Genomic DNA, 19,910 nt, shown 5'->3' on the forward strand with positions numbered 1-19,910 from the left:
AGTGCAGAGACTAACAAGACATCATAAAACAATCAATGTCAATCTCCTTGCTGAAGAACTTGAACATTATGAAGACACTTTAATAATTGATTTGAAAGACTGGCTGATATTTGCCTTACCAGATCTGGACCTAAAGCATATAATAAGGACAAACTTCCCAGAGTTTTCCATTAATAAAGAGAACATCAGTCGCCCTCTCCCCTGTCTCATGCCCAAACAAACATTTTTTGCCTCTGATTACCATCTTCCAGCAACACCAACAAATTTAAAAAGGGAAAAAAAAAGTTTTAAAAGTGCAGGTAAGTAAAACAGGGCTCTTACAACATAACACATAAGTCCTCCTGGTTTTCAGAAATACCTCTCTCTCCACAAATCATGCAGACTCTAAATCAGAATGGCTGGGTGCTTGCAGTTTTTGAAGACAAACTGTTAATTGTTTAAATATTATTTCAGAAGCTTGATTTTTAAAACAAGTTCTTTGCAATTGACTGCAAGAGGGTTTTTTTGGATGGTTGCTTCTTCCCTAGAGACCAAATCAATGTATCTGTGCTTGCTAATATGGTCAAACATACAACTTATCTGGGCTTTCATACAAATTAAATATAAATGACTGTTAGATCACCAGAACAAATGAAAGAGAGCCAACTAAGGGCAGTTCACACATTAGTAAAAGACTGTATTTATCCTTAAAATATTAAAAAGCTGAGGATAAAACTAGCATTTCGGTATCCACCCCAATTTCTTTTTCCTCAGTTTTCTGGTAAATTGTGCCAAATTCATGTTGAGGCAGCTGTTGTACTTGAGGCTGCTGGAGGCCCAGGGACCCTGCAATGGTAGTAAAACTGGAAAAGACTAATACAGCTGAGCAGCTCTGAATAACCCTCCTGTGGAAACTATGATGACACAGTGGCAACCAGTAAGGTGGTTCAACAAATTAGGTGGTCTCTGCAATTTGAACCAACTTTATATGTCATAAACATTCATCATTCTTCAAAAGTTACGGGGGATCACCAGTAGGACACAGACTTCATTCTTCAATACAGTTTTACCAACTTTAACAGGTAATAATGTGATTGCATAAATAACTTAATTTATGCCACAAATGCAGTTAACTGTCATTCTCTACATCTGTTCTTTTTTCTTTTTTTGGCAAGCATTCACAGTTTTAATAAAACAGATTGAATTATGAAAAGATTTATTAACGGAAGTTTGATTAAAATGTGCACACTGAATAGAGAAAACCAAATATTATGTTACATGTTTTTCTTCCTCCTCTCTAGAACACTTTAAAGTCACAGACTATTCAGTGATAGTAAAAAAGTTTGAAATGAACATGTGACTTCCTTTTCATGTTTCCATAAGTAATTGCAGATCTACATATCCTGTTTCACAACCAATTCCTTTTCCCTCACAAAAGTTGTGAGGCACAACACAACTTAAATGGTGTGATACTGAGTAAATGAGTAATAAATTCTTCAAAAGCTTTTACTTAGCTGGACTAATGAAAGAGGAACTATGGAATTGCAGCTTACAATGATGTCATTGACACAGGCAAGCTCTCCACCCCAGCTCTAAATATTAGTAGTTCAAAAAGAACTTTAGTATCTAGTATTTGGTAGCTAAAGAAATTCTTCTTTCTTCCTTCATTTTGCTGTTATTTCTACAACTCTTCCCTCTTCACTCTGAATTACAATATAAATATCTTATACCATAATTTGTATAGGAAATGCTAGACCAAGTGAAATATAGAGGACCCAGATTTTTAATATCAAAGGTTTAAAATTTATCTCTGTTTCTATACTTCCTGTGCATTAAAAAGACAAATTTTGCCTTTTCATCTCATCTTTATTGAAATAAAATAATAATAATCAAACATGGCAGAGAAGCCATCTCAGTGTATGGAAGCATGAATTGGATTACTCTGGAGGAAATTACACTATAAATCTTTATCTACCAAGTCAAGGTAATTCAACATACATTAAACTTTATAATAAATGTGAAGCAACTTTCTCATTGTTGTGACATATCCACATAACTTTGTCACTGAGGTCATGACTAACATTCTCCTTCCCAGTCATTTCACTGGACCAGGGTCCTCACATGCACAATTCAGTACATTGCATACTTTCTGCAAAACCCAGTACATAACGTAGTTCCCTTTGGAAATAAACCTTGGTAGAATCAATAAAATCCAACCTCTTCTTTTAGTTTAATCCTCTATTTGTACCTTAAGTGGTTCACTTACATCTTAATATATAACATTAGTCCTCCTTCAAACAGATGCAGAATTTTGTTGAGTAAAAATCCATCTGCTATTTTCACTGAAATACTGCTGAAGTCAGTGTGATTCTTCCAAGAGCCAAGGTTAATTGAGAGAATAATAATATACTGTGCTCTTGAGTGTGTATCTACAGTGGCAATTAAAGGCATGATAACCATAGAGTTGAGATTGAAGCAGTGCCTATTCCAGCTTAAAACTTACTGACTTGGGACATGTCTGAGACAATATTAGGGTGATACTTTTTTCAAGTATTATGTGTCAAATGAATCAATAATATATTAAAGCTATTTGACTTCCATTTTTTTCAGTTTATGTGTCCCCTATCAACAAAATCATTCTTGTTCTAATAAAGTATTCAAAACAATATAGAAAAGAAATGTAGGCATAATTTTTTTTCCCCTTGGAGGTTTTTTTTTGTTGTTCTGTTGTGGTGGGATTTTTTGTTTGGTGTTTTTTTTTTAATGATGTATCTTATTTTTAGTCTTTCTTTTGGGATAGCTTGAAGTCTAGAAGGAATTTACCTCCTTACATCACTGTTGAAACCAAGAAATATTGTGTAAAGTCTTAAGTAAACATTTAAAGAATGGATTTCATTCTATACCTTATGATTTATTTACTGTCTAGAACCCTATTGAAATGTTCACTTCAGTCATTAAGCTTTGACCATTTTGTACCAAAAATATGTACTGAAATGTGAAGTAAATTTCCAGGTTAGTCCCTTTCTTTTCTGTTTAGTCTTAAACCACATTTTATATTTTCTGATAAAGAAGTGAATTAATATCTACTCATATTTCACTGGCCAGTCAGTAGAATATAAATTCAGTATCACGCTGCTTTCACTGAGTCCTATGAATTTCTTCTAAGCTAAATCTGGCCTATTTTTCCACAATTAGTGACCAAATTACTATGCACAGAGTAACTACAGCAGCTATATCTAATCATGTAATAAAACAAAAAAGATCTCTCTTTTGGTGGGTTAGATCTTTAAGGTTGCTTCCAAACCCAAAACTGTCTGTGATTCTTTCATGAAAGCAGTTCATCCTGTATCAGTGATGTTCTCTCTAACAAGCTTTAAACTTATGTTGAGTGAAGTGAGAAGTTTAGGGCTCCCCCTTTCCTGTCTACAGGAAGTCAGAAACACGATACCAAAGATGAGATTCCCTAAAGGAGGTTAGTGAGGGGCTATGTGCCTAAATACCTGTTCCAGAGACATTTATGAACTAGACAGATATGCTATATTTAAATGAAAATATTCTGCTTTACAATTAATTCTGTTACAACTGGCATGCAGCCAAACTCATGTCCTAAGGGGACTGGAAAGAATATCTATGGATGCAATACTTATGGAATGCAGCCAGCCTCTGAAGAAATGCAAACTCAATATAGATGTCAGCTATTGAAATTTCTGTAGTTCGGAAATCCTGTCATTCAGACTGGAGGTGTGAAAGCTCCAGATCCACAAGACAACCAAACCTTTAAAAAAGGGCTCACATTTCTGAAGTCAGTGAACCTGATTTTCCCCATTGAAGAGGGAAACCCCTTCCTTCTAGCCCCTGCAAGTGAATTGCTTGTAAGCTGGGAACAAAAATGAAAATAACTCTCATTTTGCAAACTCAGAACTAAGTACAAACTGTGCATGTATTGATTACAACCCTCAAGAGATTTCAAGTGTCAAGAAAGCTTATAGTGTCTGTGCCAGACTCCAATGACAAACTGACTACAAGACAGAAAAGCAGTAGTGTCTATTGCTTGGCTTAACTTGATTTCCTAGGCAAGGCATTCTCGTGGATTCAGTGTCAATTTTATATTGTCATGATGTGACTTTAGCTGAAATTTCCAATTTTCATTTAAAAAAAAAATCTTCCTAGAAGCAGTACTAATAGCCAAGGGATATAGTTTCCCAAAATGAAATACCTAAGAGCTTTGCTGATCTAATTAAATTGACCTGTTCAGAAAATGCCTGTTCACTAATTAAAGATTCTTCTATGTGTAGGCAATTATTGGTCCCCTAAGTATTACTGAAAATATTTTTGTTTGCTTTAAAGGAGTTGATTACTAAAAGAAGAAGCCATTCTAGAAGATCATGACTAGATTTAACATAGAGCATTTCAATTTCTGTATCTTAAAGACAGTCACAATTCTTTTGACATCATGACTGTTCTCCCTCATTCCTGCTTTCTTCCTATTTGTGTAGATCTAGAGAGACAGAAAAGAAAGTAGCAATGAACCAGCGGCATTAAAGATGACAATATGAGATTTTTCCAACAGAAATGCAAATTTCCTTTCTGTGCTGAAACACCAGCAGCAAGTAATTACAGAAATAGTAAATGTTGAATTAGTCTATTCATTGTACACCATTCTCCCTTTCCCCTGCTGTCCCTTTCTTTTCTATTCTTCCTATCTTCCATTTATTTCTATGTTGCCATTTATTTATATTTATTTTGAGACGACAGTCAAGCACTACACCAATTACTGAATACAGTAGGGTATTTGATAGCAACACTGAGTAATTTCAGAACTGACCAAAAATGGCAGGATACCTCACGTCTTCTGTTTGTCAGAAGCATAAGCAACAATCAACTGCAGGCAAAAATATGGTCACTCACTGAGAAGCAATTATCTCAAAACTTCAGAAAAGTACTGAACTTCAATGTTGATACTTGAATGTCACAATCCTGCTACTTTTATACTAATCCAAAACACTGCCTTTCTCTATCAAGTCTATAACTGCCTTTTTCCCAATCCCCTTTAAAGAAAACATTTTAAAATCAAATATGTTATATTATAGGGAATCTTCTAGGATGATTATTGCTGAATAGTTGGAGCTCCGGTACCAAAATTTTACAAGACAAAGTAAATTTTTCTTACAGCACTTCGGGTGATTTTCCAAGCCAGTAAAAAATAAGAGATTAACAGCACTGTGTGGAGCCATGTAAAATGCAAGAAAACACTGTGCAATTTTTTCCAGAGAAATAAAGCAAAGCCTGTAATTCCTAGATGCAGCACACTAAATATTACAATATGACGCTGTCCCTAAGTACTTTAGCAATTAGAGCTACTGCTGCAGACTATGCAGGGTCATTTGTGGGCTCCACTCAAAAGAGATAAAACAAAACTTAAAAACATTTCTTTCCAATTGAAGTAAAGCATCTCAGAGTAGCATGCTACTGTAACAACCAAACACTGACTGATGGCAGAGAGGCCAGACATTAGGAGGGAGGATTTCTTAGTCTTCTCTTTAGGATTACTGAAATGCGAGGAAGAAAAAAAAATTAAAACCCTTACTTGCAAATGATTTTTTTAGCATGACAGCCAATACCTTCTCTTCTAGAAGGTCTGCTCATATAATGGAAAATGAATTACAGTACATGCTCAAGGCATCACCTGGCACTGTCATTTTTGACAGACTCATTTTTATCCTAAAGCTGGGAGCCTTGCAATTTAAAAGCCTTTCAAAAAATTATGCTTTTCTTTACAATGTAGAAATAAATTACCTAAGCAAGGGATGAGGCTCAGATGGTGTGGTACAAAGCTACCAGAAGATTGGCTATGTCAACTAACATATCACATTGAAAAACAAATTCCTCAAGCGATTTAAGCAGCTTAACAAGTTAAAGGTATGAAAAAGCACGTAATGCTAAAGTACTACAGTTCTAAACAGCTACATGTCCTTTCCAAAATATAAAAAAAGGACAAACCTAAGCCCCAGACAACTGGCTATTTTCCAGTTATTCTAGTAACTGAGCTACTAATCATGATTTTCAACCACTAAATTATGCTGTCCTAACATATTTTCAAGAAAATTGTAGCTTAGTGAGCTGTAATTCTTAGATATAAACATATAACATGAACTAATATAGGAGCTAGGAAATTCTTGTGACTTATGATGTTAGGCAACAAGACTGTAAATTCATTAGCTATTCCTCTGGAGCCCTTAAGCTGGTCTGTTTTTTTCCTACGTATACAGAAACTTGCCCAAGTCCATTTGAGTATTACTTGTGTCTTTTCCAGCCTAAATGATTCTCTGACTCTATGTGATCCTGCTTTCAGTAAGCATTAATACTGGCAGCAGACTTGAGAAGGCAGAAAAACTGAGGTTAAAATTAATCCACTTCATTGGAATTAAAGCAAAGAAGTAAAACATAGCTGAATTTGTGAACTTTACAGGTCTGACTTTACTGCTGGGGGTTTTCTATTAGAACTGCCTTTGGCTGGAATTTAGGAACTTGTCTGGAAATTACCTCCTCTCTTCCCTTACACCCCCAATTTCACTGCCAGAAAAATTTCTATCTATATTAGCACCTACATCCGCCCTTCACTTCATCAGTGATCTCACATTTCTCTCCTAGAAAAGACACAGAGAACTGTTATTAACAGTTTTGTCTCAGCACTTATATTCAGAAACAGGTTTGTAAAAAGTTCAAAGGTTTGATTCCAATAGATGACAGCAAAGAAGCCTCTAACACATCTCTTCTCCAACATCCAGAAACTAACTGAAGAAGGCTTTTCTCTTTTCTAAATTTACAGGCTGTAAGACAATTACCACTAACCCAGGTAGCAAAGTGTAACGGAAGAATAAGTCACAGTGGTACCTCAAGTTGGGGTTGGGCTGAAATAACTATGCCAAAGGGAGCAGCTCTAATCCAAATCCCAATGAAGTTTATGAAGACTTCCAGGAAGCATGTCAGTTACAGCAACTATATATTTGCAATGGGAACTAATACTAGCACAAGTTCAGTACACCAGGAAGTAGACAAAATGCATTTTGTGAATCACTTAGCAGACAGTAACCTGCAACACTGATTAAGTGACCAAAATGGAGACAAACCCCACATATTTTACTGCCAAATCTCTTAATCCATTTTTCTGTTGAATATTTTTTCAGACCTGTAGCTCAAAGAACTAATTAGAATTAATGCAAAATAATTTCAACAGATCAAAGATAAAGGAACTTTTATTTTTCATTAATGAAGTAACCATCAGAAAAATGTTGTGCCCATCTGTAAATATTTTCTCATCATAATGTTTCTTGCTATATGTTTATGAAATTCTAAAAGTCAACAGGACATCAGCACCATCTTTTCAGCTTATACTGCTGTCAACAGAATGGACATCAACCCTATCTGTACATATTGCCATGAATATGAGAAGCAACAGTAATAAAGAAAAAAGTGTCAAGAGATAATAACAAATAAATGTGAGGAGAACAGATTACAGTTATGGTACAGAACAAGTATAGGAAAGCAAGTGTGTGTTGAGAAAGGAAAGGTATTTTACTGCCTATCATAGTGCAGTATTCAGTGTTGAAAGCTGTATACAAATCTTCTCCTTGCTCAGACACATCATTCCACAAACACAGCTCAGATGCTCAAGGCACAATCCACCCCACACATATCTTCCATTTATATCCCCAGAGAAAAGTAAACAGTTCAATTCTACTATAAGGACTCTTGCAGATTTTTCATTGCCTCCTTCTAAAAGTTGGCATAATAACACTAAATTTTAATCCTATTCCTGCACTTTCATAATAAGGGGACAGAATTTAAAAAAAAAAATTAGTGGCTCACAATGTTTGGATGCTTCTGGGATTTGGGGATTTTGTTATTTTGAAGAAAACTGTGAGACCTTGTTTCCCAGAACTACTGCAAGACTTTCCCTAACAGATCTCATATTTCACACACTCAGCAGTCAAAAAAATTAACCAGAGGAGTATTGGGGTAGGAGTGTGTGTGTGTAACAAAAAAAATCAAACAAACAAAAATTTGGATTTTATTAAGAAAACTCTTTACTTCCTGTCCTGGCTCTGGCCAGGATAGGGTTAATTTTTGCTGTAGCCAGAGGAGGCATGGCCAGGACCCAGAGGTTGTTCTATACCACCTCCCCCTCCAGGAAAGCGGGAGAGGGGTCACTTCTGGATCAAGGAGCATGGTGGCAGGGTTGGATATTGCTGAGGGTTTCTATGTTGTGAGCATTCCCACATGAATAGTTCGCCTCTCTCGTACACTTTGTTATTAATATCGTTGCTCTTACTGTTTGTTTTCTTATTTTATTACTGTTTGCAGTAGGTTGTTCTTATTTCAGCCCATGATCTTTACCTTTTGTGCCTCCAATTCTCCTCTCCAGCCTGCTGCAGCGGGAGGGACAGGGAGTAGCGAGAGAGCAACGTGTGGTTTAGAGTGTTACAGTGGGAACACTGAATTGGGAAGTACTATTCCTAAACCACAACACTTTCCCACAGCAATTCCAATAAATTAGCACTTTTGTGTCAAAGATCTGCTAAGAAGAAGCTGGTAACACTGAGTTTCTGCTATTATTCCTAGGTACAAGATATCTGCTAGAAAAGCAAGGTAAATACAGCAATTTTCCTGTACAACCTATTTGTAGTTCTATTCTAGAAGAAGGCAAATAGTGGGTGCATATATTTGTTAATATCCCAGCAATTTTAACAGTAACTGGACATTGTTAAAAAAAAAAAAATCCTTTCCAGGATGTGAAACTGACAGGCAGTGTAGATATAACACTACCACCTTGACTTCATTGCAAGTTAAAACCTTCCCTTCTAGGCAGCTTTTAATAAAACTCTGCAATTAACATTAACACAGGCCGATTTTTAAGTCTTCAACTGTTACTCATACAGAAAACTTTTGTTGTATTTCCTTCCCCTTTTCCAAATTCAAATACTAACAGTAAATGATCTCCTGAAATTAATCATGAACTGTTGTTTTCCACTGGATAAAAGACATCTTTTGCTTGAAGATTGGACAGCACAATCAAGACTATAGAAAAAGCTTATCACCAAGTGAAAAGCTGAGGAACTTTCAGCTGAGGAATATTCAGACTGAGGCACAACAACTCAAGAACCATACAGAAGTGTGTCATTAGTGCACAGAAAGCAAATATGAACCCACTAAGGTAAACAATGAAAGTAAATGAAGAATAGATAAAAATGAAAGAAAAATGGGAATGAGAAACTAATAACAAATGAAAGGCAGTTTTAAAACAGAATTATTTAAATTAATAAAATGGAAATCCATTTTCATCTTCAAAATGTGCGAACATCAAGGAGGGATTGGCACTTTGCTATAACGATGATATGGGGTTAGTTTACCTGGAGCTACAGGCGCACCTGCAGTCAAAACTTAAGTAAATTTTACAGAAATAAGGAAGTCCAACTCTTCTGATTTTTTAGAACTCGCTCTTAGTAGTTGAGCAGTTCTTTCACATGCTCAAAGAGATACCCCTAAAGAATGTAAATTCAAAGCATGAGATGCTATTGACAAAGTATAGGTGACACCCAGCCATATGCTGCTCCAACAACCCTGAGTCAAACACTGAATATATTACAGAATTAATTCCAATACTTATTATCCAAAGAACTTATAACAAAGGCTTTATCAAGAGAACTTCTTACTGTGCATTACAAAGTTCCTGTGCCATTATAATTGTTTTCTTTCCCAGCACAGAGTTGGTACTACCTCAAGAATAGATGCAACGTCTCACAAAAAAAACCAAAAAAAACCAACAAAAAAATACTAAGTCTTTAATTAGAAGAAGTAACTGAAACACTGTGACAAATAAGGCAAAAAGCAATTTTCAGGCCAAAGCCTTCCCATCTATCCCTTTACCTAAACTACACAAAGGACCTGAGACCACTTCCCAGGAGTATATAATAATAAACTCACCGTCAGAGCCAGCAGTTTTCCATAGGTGAGATGGGCTGGGATGTGGTCGCTCTTGGATCGCAGTGACTCCACATACCAGTGCTCTGCTTCGGGCAGCCGGCTCATTCTCATGTAGGCTTCTCCTGCAGGATCAAACAAACGCTAGTGAGAATAACACGTATTTCTCAAGTCTTCCATAATTTGTTTATCTCATAATTTTCTATGTTTTAAATGTGCAGAGATCTAGAAAATCATGAAGTGATTTGAACACTTGCAACCACACCCACACACAAAAGGCCTTGCAGACACTTGAGTGAGGCGATTAAGTTAAGGCTTTATTAGGGCTGGAATAGCATAGCTGAGACGAAAACTAGTGTTGGAACAGAATTGCTAGAGAGAGAACCACGTGGTAAGCTTTAGTCAAAAGTCTCAAAGTAGCAGAAATTTTACCTTATCTACTTCTCCTCCATCACTCTACATTGCAAAACATGGAAAAGCAGGGAGAACATGGAAAATGTTTGCATTTAACCACAATAACTCAAGTACCTAAATTTTGTTTCAAAATGCAGGGAAGTTTAAGAAAACAGTCCTGCAAGTATATTGAAGGGATGGGCAAGATATTAAAAAACCTAATCTCTGAATGTAGTTATATTAGGTCATCTGCCACAACTTGTTTAAATTAAAAACATAGCACCCATTATTTTAAAATTGCTAATCTTAAGAAATCACATACAAAATGACTGAAGCTGGACATTTTTCAAAGTGAAATCCTTGACAATGAGAGGCTGAGGTAGGCAAAGTTGAAGAACAATATATGAATGGGATATCGGAAAGTCTGTTATATGTTTATATATATATATATATATATATATATATATATATATATATATATATTAGTATTAGATAATTGTAGTCATAAAGTTTCTAAGAAAGAGTTTAGTGTACACAGCAAGAAAGTGTCTTTCTTTAAGAAGCAAATTTCTCAAAGGTTGGAAACAATCAATATGAAACAAGTACGCAGTGATGAAGAGTAAGAGCTTTCAGATTAACACTCGACTTACACAGCTCTTTCACAAGGACTCTGCATATAAACGTGCCCTTGCCTAGGTCAATGACAGTTTGAAAATGCCAATTAAAGATTCAGGATTTCATCATCCCAGCAGCTGATCCATCTCTAATAAATGACTAAGTAGCTTCCAAAAATTATGAAGTCACAGGTTATCAAATGCTCCTACTGGAGGATCAAGAGACTACAGCTAAGAGACCCAAGTAAAGATCAGCTAAGGCTGTCTCCAGGTGAGTCACAGCCTCCAGTTGTAACTCATAGCATGGGAGCTATTTTATCACTTTATCTTGAATATTTACGGAGGCTGGAGGATTTTCTTCATAAAAGAAATTGGTCAAGGTCAAATCACATTTTTTTCTTTGTCTGTCACCAGAGGAGAAGAATCCCAGGCACAATATGGCACGCAAGTTTTTCGTTTCAGGAGTTAGGGTGTGGTGCATGCAAAATGACCAAACTTCAGACCACAGATAATATATGCATGATGCAGAGAGAGAAGTCATGCTGAGCCAAGGCTAAGGGAAACCAGTATGATTGTTAAGAACAAACAGACTTTTTTTCAAACAATCCTGCTGTATTTATAGGCTTGCATCCCAGTTTGGAAAAAGAGTCTATGTGTCTATACTTGTCTATCTACATATATTCCTAAATCAAAGATTTACATAGCATTTTGTACTCATACACTGGTCTTGATATGCAATTACATACACAGAAGCACTCAAAAAATTCTGCTGCTGTTTAGGGCCAAAAAGACAGAACAACTCCCTCCAAAAAAACTCAGGTTAAATTTAAAAAAAGAAAAACAAATCAAAAAATCCAAACAGGTAAGAAATCCCAGAAGAACATGAACATCAAATTCTATGATAGGAATATCACATGTGATTTTTTTCACTATGTCAGCACTCACAAATAAGTGACATAACATTATACTTTTATCTGCACAAAACAAAGTCAGTAAGTGCTGAAAGGATGGAAGAAGCTGAAAATCAAGCTACATGCTCCCCTGAACTCCTCTCCCTAGCTGCATGCTTTAATGCAGAACGTTTAATTATTTGATTGCATACTATTTTTCCAAGAGGCTCCTGCTTCATTAGCATACAGGAAATGAGGAATCCATATTGTTCTTTTCTCTTCTTCAAGTGGAAAATTCCACCCCAACCTGTTACAGCTTGGCAGAGTTTCAAGCAATTAACAAGATGCTTTAAGAGTAATGTAAGCAGCAATAAGTGATGGCGCTATTATCTGTGGGTAGTAAAGGCTGAATGCACTGCCAAATATCAAACAGATCCAAGGTTCTCATCTATTTTTCGTGATAGATTCTGATATAAGAAGAGATTAAGAACTTTGGAGTACTTGCAAATTCAATTTTTAATAGGTTTTAGGAGCTCAACTACTTCACAAACTAAACTCCTAAAACTTTGAGCATGTTTCTGAGTGGGCGTACCTAGAAACAAAGCCACAATATGTCAATCTAAATATGAAACTGTAATGAAAGAAACTGTATTTCCCTGAACTTCACAGATGAAAACTGGGAGGAACTGTTGAGTTACTTGAAGGCAGGGAGGCTCTGCAGAGAGACCTCAACAAACCAGAGAGGTGGGCAATCACCAACCATATGAAGCTGAACAAGGGCAAATGCCAGATTCTTCACCTGGGATGAGGCAACTCGGGCTGTACGGGTCAGGGAATGAAAGGCTGGAAAGCAGCATAGTGTAAAGGGTGCCGGTTGACAGAAAGCTGAACAGGAGCCAGCAGTGCCCTGGCAGCCAGGAGGGCCAGCCCTGTCCTGGGGGGCATCAGGCACAGCATGGCCAGCCGGGCAACGGAGGGGATTGTCCTCTCTGCTCTGAGCTGGGGCAGCCTCACCTCCAGTGCTGGGGACAGTTCTTGGTGCCATGATATAAGGAAGTTCTTAAACTATTAAAGAGTGTCCAACAGAGGACAATGAGGATGGTGAAAGGCCTTGAGGGGAAGCCTTATGAGGAGCAGCTGAGGTCACCTGGGCTGTTCAGCCTGGAGGAGACTGAGAGGAGACCTCATGGCAGTTATGACTTTATTTGGAGGGGAAGAGGAGGGGCAGGCACCGATCTCTTCTCTGTGGTGACCAGGGACAGGACCCAGGGGAATGGCCTGGGGTTGCTCAGGGGAGGTTTAGTTTGGATATCAAGAAAAGGTTCTTCACTCAGGGGCACTGGCTGGGCACTGGAACAGGCTCCCCAGGGAAGTGGTCACAGCCTGACAGAGTTCAAGAGTCTGAACCATATCCTTGGGCACATGGTGTGGCTTTTGGGGACAGTGCTGTGCAGGGCCAGAAGCTGGACTTAACGATCCTTGTGGGTGTCTTCCAACACAGATGATTATGTGATTCTGTGACTCTTTGCAGATAATATAGGTGAACACTTTTTTTCTAAGGAACCTGTATCAAGAATTCCTATATTATAACTGATTAGAACATAGATTACTACAGAAGGAAACACTGTTAGGGGGTCTGTTATTAATTCCATCTTCTAAATGAAGAAAAGAAAAAGTTGAAAATTGACAACAGCTCCTATCACTGCCATACTCAAAACCCAGAATAGAATCAAGCAACAGGTAACTGAACCATTAATTCAATCAAGTGAATTTATGCATTAGGCTGATGCAATTTAATAATAGCTATGCCACCTTGAGATAATTTTCCAACAAAATGTCAGAGAAAACATGTATGGATTGATTTCTGTAATTCAGGATGCATTTGAGTGCCTGAGATTAAAATATGAAAAATAATATTTGCCATTTATAATCATGCATTCTTATAAACTTGCAACACAAACAATTTAGGCATTCGAAAGATAACAAGAGTGTCCACTGGCAGAAAACATGCAAACCAACACATAAGCAGATTTCTATATTTACTTTAACAAATGCTTTTTTTGCAAAATCTTTCAAATCTCATCCTAAAAATCTGAAAGATCACACATGGACACTTTATTAATAAAGCTTGTCAGATCTCTAAAGTTCAACAGAGGTAACAATGACAGAGAATGAAATTCATGGCAGTGAAAACCTTAAGATAGAAATGGTCATTTATCTCCAGTCCCTAATCTGTATCAACAGAGACATGTGTGGCATTGCCTGCACAATGAGTGGTGGTAATAAATTCAACAAACAACTAGAGTAAAATGGGACCAACCAGTATTTCAAAACTGTTTCCAGCTTCACAAGGGTTAGTTCAGTTAATATTTTCTGCGTTTTATGAACCCATTTCTTGTTTTATTCTACTAGAAAGATCATAGATTAATAACCTGTAATTCTCATTTACTAATGTAGTGCAAGAAAAACATAATATGGAACTGAAACACCATTAAAAGAAGGACATTAACATTTCTATTAATACTTTCAAAGAAATCTGCAATGGGATACCTTTTAGCTAGATTTACACCACCAAAATTAAAATCCCTATACTCAAGTGGATTTTATTTGCCTCAAAGATAGACTACTTGCAAAACTACCATTCACCAACAGTATTTTACCAAATTTCCTCACAATCCCTGGAATTTAAAAATAATCCTTCAAAATAAAATGAAACAAAATTCCAAAAAAATAATAAACTAGCCAAAAACCTCCCACTAAAATCACGCCAGGATATTAATTACAATTAAATATATTTGATTAACATAGCATTAACAACAATTAACACAGAATTAATAATAACTAAAACCCTATAACAATCATAATAAACATTAAATATTTATATTAAATAATGATGCTAAGAAAATATTAGCTTGCTAGCAGCCATATTCCCTAAAGGCTAAAATTTTTCTTGATAACTAAGTGGAATGTGTTTGTAAGAAATATAAACCTAAGGACACAAGATTTTCCAATACATACCACGTATTGTTAAAAAGCAAAATTAGGTAGCATTTACATTAATGTACGTTACATGGTTCTAGCTTAACCTCTCATCTGCTGATTTCATGTTTTTTCTGTTTCAGATGCATGTAGTCACACCAAGCAAAGGACTGGTGGGGAGCATGCCAGACTTTCTAATCAAAAAGTACAATAGAACTGTGGATGTAAAAGCACTGTACCTCCACAGGTGTACAGTACTCATACTTTCAGATTAACAAGATATGTCCCTCCAGTGGTCCTTCTTTTAGGAACCCAAAAGATATAGCTGAAAAGACAACCAAAAAATGATCTCCATAAAGGAGACAATGTAGGGTAAATATGCCTTGCATCATCCTTATATATGCTAATTATCTGCCCCTCAAATTTTGGCATGGTAAAACTGTAATATAGAAAACATTAAATTTGACATGGACAAAACACCAAGTGTCAAAACACCAAGGAAGATGGAGATGCCCTTTGAAAATAAAAATCTCTAATACAGACTTTCCATCAGGATTTAAATTTAATCTTTCCATCATTTCTTTTAATTGGGAGTATAAACAAGTTGCCTTAGAAAATGATGGAGAGGTCTGTGTCCCTGTGTGTCGCAATAATGTGAGGAGTTTATGTCTTTGGTAATGCGACCATGCAGCTTTCTTGTGCAAATCAAGGATGCAGATGTGCTTACCATAAATGCACCTCTCTAGATACATGACTTCCCTCTTTTTTCTCTTTGGTACCAGTGCATAAAATAACACAATAAATCTGGAAGCATAGTTTGATGTTATACTATACTGTTGTATAAGATATACTGCAGCAGATTAACAGTTTTGGTTATAAATATGCAGTGCATGCACATCTTCCCTGAAACAGCTGAAGCATGTGAACATAGTGAGCACCAAGGTCTGCACAGACCAAGCATATTGTGGGTCGATTTTTTTCCTTTTACAGAATAATCTCCTTGAAGATTTCAAGGAATGTATTGTATATTATCAGGGTTTTTGATGGATGGAAGTCAATCTACATTTACTTTGGCTGAACAAATTCTTATAGGCCTCAATTAGCTGAAGCAAAGCTTTATCTGATTTAATTAGACCACTAAGCTACTTTTGAAGGAAAATACCTAAGTAGAAAACAGATATAGATGAAGGGCAAAATAACATCAGTTGCAGCATGGACCTTGCACAGCTGTTTCCTGCTGTACAAAGGCTTCCAGTGAAAGAAGTATACTGACAAAAACAGAGGCATTGAGATCACACAACATAGGTAATTTCATTTTCATTCCAGTATAGGTTTCTTTAGAACTCTATTACTAGAAGCACTTTCCACTAGAATCATGCCTGACTGGGATCCCTGCAGTCCATTTTCAGTATTGGACCATATTTTTGGTCTGCAAATGTTATGATTATATTTATTTTCATATAAAACCCTGCATGTTTAAAATAAAAATGTGTTTCATCCTTAGAATCAACTTTTTCAGACTACTACCTAAGAAAACTCAAACATTTCATATTAAAATATAGATTAATAATCCAAAGATATAAAACTAAGAAAATCTGGGAACCTAGGGAGGAAAAAAACCAAACAAACCCAAACATGCTCTCAAACATTGAATCAATTACCATCTCCAGCAATTTACTGCTGTAATCTTCATAACCAGCTTGATTCCCTCAAAGCTAAGTTAAAAAAATAGGAGACATTGCAATCAGATTGAAGATTCATACTTAGAATCATAGAATCACAGAATCATTTAGGTTGAGAAAGACATCAATCATCACCAAAGTCCAACCTTTGATTAAACATCACATCAACTAGATCACTGCACCAAGTGTTACATCCAGTCACTTCTTGAACACTTCCAAGGATGGTGACTCCACCACCTCCCTGGGTAGCCCATTCCAGTTCCTGACAACCTTTTCAGTGAATAAACTCTTCCTGATATCCAGCCTCCCCTGACACAACTTTTTCTTGTTTCCTCTTGTTGTATTGTTGGTTGCCTGGCAGAAGAGACCAACCCCCAGCTGGCTACTTGCAGGTGGTTGAAAAGAGCGATAAGGCCTTTCCTTATCCAGGCTAAATATGCCAGGCTCCCTCAGCTGCTTATTGTAGGACTTGTGCTCCAGACCCTTCATCATCTCTATTGCCCTTCTCTGGGCATTCTCCAGCACCTCAATGTCTTCTTTGTAGTGATGGGTCCAGAACTGGGCAGAGGATTCAAGGTGTGGCCTCATCAGTGCAGAGAACAGAGTCAGTAAGTTCTCTGGTCCAGCTGGCCACACTATTTCTGATACAAGCCAGTATGCCTGGGAACACACTGGTGGTTCATGTTCAGCTGTTGGTGACCAACACCCCCAGGTCCTTTTTCTCTGGGCTCCTTTGCAACCACTCTTCCCTCCTTCTCCTGTGGTTGTTGTGACCCAAGTACAGGACCCAGCAATTCACATTACTAAATCTCATACAATTGGCCATGACTCATCATCAGTCCAGCCTGTCCAGGTCCCTCTGCAGAGCCTTACTGCTCTGCAGCACAGCAATTCTCTCACCTCAACAGAGTGACAGCTGTGAACTTACTGAGGGTGCACTCAATCCCCTCATCCATATCATCAGTAAAGATATTAAACAGGACTGGCCCTAACACTGAGCCCCACGGAACATCACCAGGGACTGGCTGCCAGCTGGATGCAGCATTTAGCTTCTTAGCTTTGGACACCTGATATAAACTACCACAGCCTGCAAAGTCTCAGAGGGGGAAGGGTTAAAGTATCAGAATGAGGGTGGGAAGGGGGAGAGAAGGAAGCCTAGCACTTTATTCCCATCACCACTGGAGAGGACACCATTCTTATTTCCATGGAACATGTAATAAAATGTACATATGGAAGAAAAAAAAACAACCTTTTTCCATCCAAGCTAGTTTTACAAGAAAAAAAATTACTTGAAATGTACACTTAGTAAGAAATTACCAGTAAAACTTCATGAGGTGCATAGGAAGCACACAGATGACTAAAGCTTAGATAAGTGCAGGTACCATACTCTGCATAAATGATGATGTGGGGTATGTATTTCACAGCTTAATCATCTTTGGATCTTATAAATTAAGTGTTGCTCAGCATGCACAGTAAAACAATACCAAAGGATTTCCTGGAGTTCTAAAAACTATTTCAAAATAGTTCAATAAGAAAGCATCTAATGGGAACAAGGGGCAAATGGGATAGGAGTCTTAACAATATTAACAGGTTTGTAGAAACAGCCACATCCACGCAAAAGCATAATCAAGTAAAGTGATAGCTATGTTATAATCATCAACACAGAAAGTCTCTCTGCATGCTAAGCCATTGTACTTATGAGACAAACCTCTGCACCAGATGTAAAATCTGGCTCCCCCTTTCTGGACTGTACACTTGTGTATGATTTGTTTTCTGTCCATGTGCAATGTGGCAGATTCGCAAGGAGAAATTTAAATTTTGTGCATCATGAACTGTATTCATTCCTACAATGTTAGCTTTTTTGTGGCTTGCATTTCTCATAAAAAATGCTTGTAAGGCATTTGAAATGCTGAAGTGCATTTGAAAACAGACATTCAGATGTTAGTTAGCAAGGGCAGATGAAGTGCAATCAAGACATTGATCTTTATGACAGTATTGTGCCAATCTAAACCTGAACAATGCCACCCCGCCATCTTTCTTGTTAGTTTGGTATTAAAATAAAGCCTCCATGGTCCACTTCACACCACTTAACTGTCAGGAGTATGAATTACTGTAGCAGGTGGGCTAGTGTGGTTTTAAAAGCAATGTAATACAATCAACTGTACAATATCAGATTTCAAGGAACGCAAAAGACATCTAGAGCAGAGGCTGATCCTTCAGCAATCCTAATATTGGCTTTAAAGTGTTCAAGATCCCACAGGGACCATTTTATCTTTTGACCTCAGGCTTTAATTGAAACTTTAAACAAAATATATTACCTATTTAATACAGCTGAGCTGGACTCTGGCCTTTGTAGTGCAAGTTGCCATGCCAAGCAAATTAATCTGTGTAACCTTAGCATGTACTTTTTAATTTACATCAAAGCAATATGGTATACAGAAAATAAATACCAAGCCAACCTTATACAGCTTGTTGAATAACTATTTTGATTCTAGTTTTAAAGTTTCAATTTTTAGCTGTTTTGGGTTCTTCCTAAGGAAAAAAAAAAAAAAAAAGAAAAGGTTTTATTTCTTGGTACAATGCCAGAGAAACATATGGTTTCCTTAGCTGAGTTGTTGTGCACCTGGCAAAATAAATCACAGCAACAGGAGACCAAAATCTTCCCTGCAACTTTTTCATATGCACAAACTCAGAACATCTGATGCTGGTATTACAGCCCTGTCTTTTGTACCATGAAAAAAATGCAAAGTCAAATGGATGCCTGCTTCTTCAGCCCAAATACTTCTTTCTCCCATTAAGAGGCAAGTTACAGAGTGTTTTAAAGGATGACAGTCTGTCAGGCAGACTAACACACCAGAGGAATGAGTCACAGGGCCTGTCAGAGCAAAAGGCCAATAGAAGCAAGCACAGGAAAAGAAGTGCAACACAAACAGGGAAAGCAGGTGGTGTAAAGGCTTAGCACTGCTGGAGTGTTAATGCTACTGCACTCAGAGTGTGCTGGAGTTCAAACCTGATTCAGTTTAAGCAGTTCATCTCCCGTTTATTCTCTTTCAAGTAGGTCGTGTACATCATACAGGAGAAAGAAAACCGTCCAAAAATTTTTCAGTTACATGAATGAGTAGTTATTCAAAATTAGAGGAAGCACTGTTTCCTTGTATGACATACATATATATGCAGCAATATGTGTGCCACTCAACCGAGCAAAGAGATTGCCAGAGACTGGAAATACAGTCATCAATATCAATACAATAAAAACCATAGCAGATAATCCTCGAAGTGTGACTATTCTTGGATTTCATGATAAGGTGTGAAGACTTCTTCCACATTTAAGGAGATAGGGAAGACTACTTCCTTCTGCTACTTGACAAACAGATGGGGAGCACTCCCCAGTT

At 37.1% G+C, this 19,910-nt stretch overlaps 1 protein-coding gene across 2 annotated transcripts in view; it reads right to left on the bottom strand.

Moving 5' to 3' along the window:
* The window catches only part of TMTC2 (transmembrane O-mannosyltransferase targeting cadherins 2), a 233,768-nt gene that overhangs the window by 47,182 nt on the left and 166,676 nt on the right, over positions 1-19,910 (bottom strand). For both annotated transcript variants that reach the window (XM_005519400.3, XM_088055777.1), the window contains exon 8: positions 9,964-10,085. In XM_005519400.3, the coding sequence (XP_005519457.1) occupies positions 9,964-10,085 (122 nt within the window). The remainder of the gene's footprint in view (positions 1-9,963; positions 10,086-19,910) is intronic.

The sequence above is a fragment of the Pseudopodoces humilis genome, chromosome 5 (genome assembly GCF_049639895.1).
Source record: "Pseudopodoces humilis isolate 2021_Gansu_Grassland_sample_001 chromosome 5, ASM4963989v1, whole genome shotgun sequence".
In the NCBI taxonomy this organism is placed as follows: domain Eukaryota; kingdom Metazoa; phylum Chordata; class Aves; order Passeriformes; family Paridae; genus Pseudopodoces; species Pseudopodoces humilis.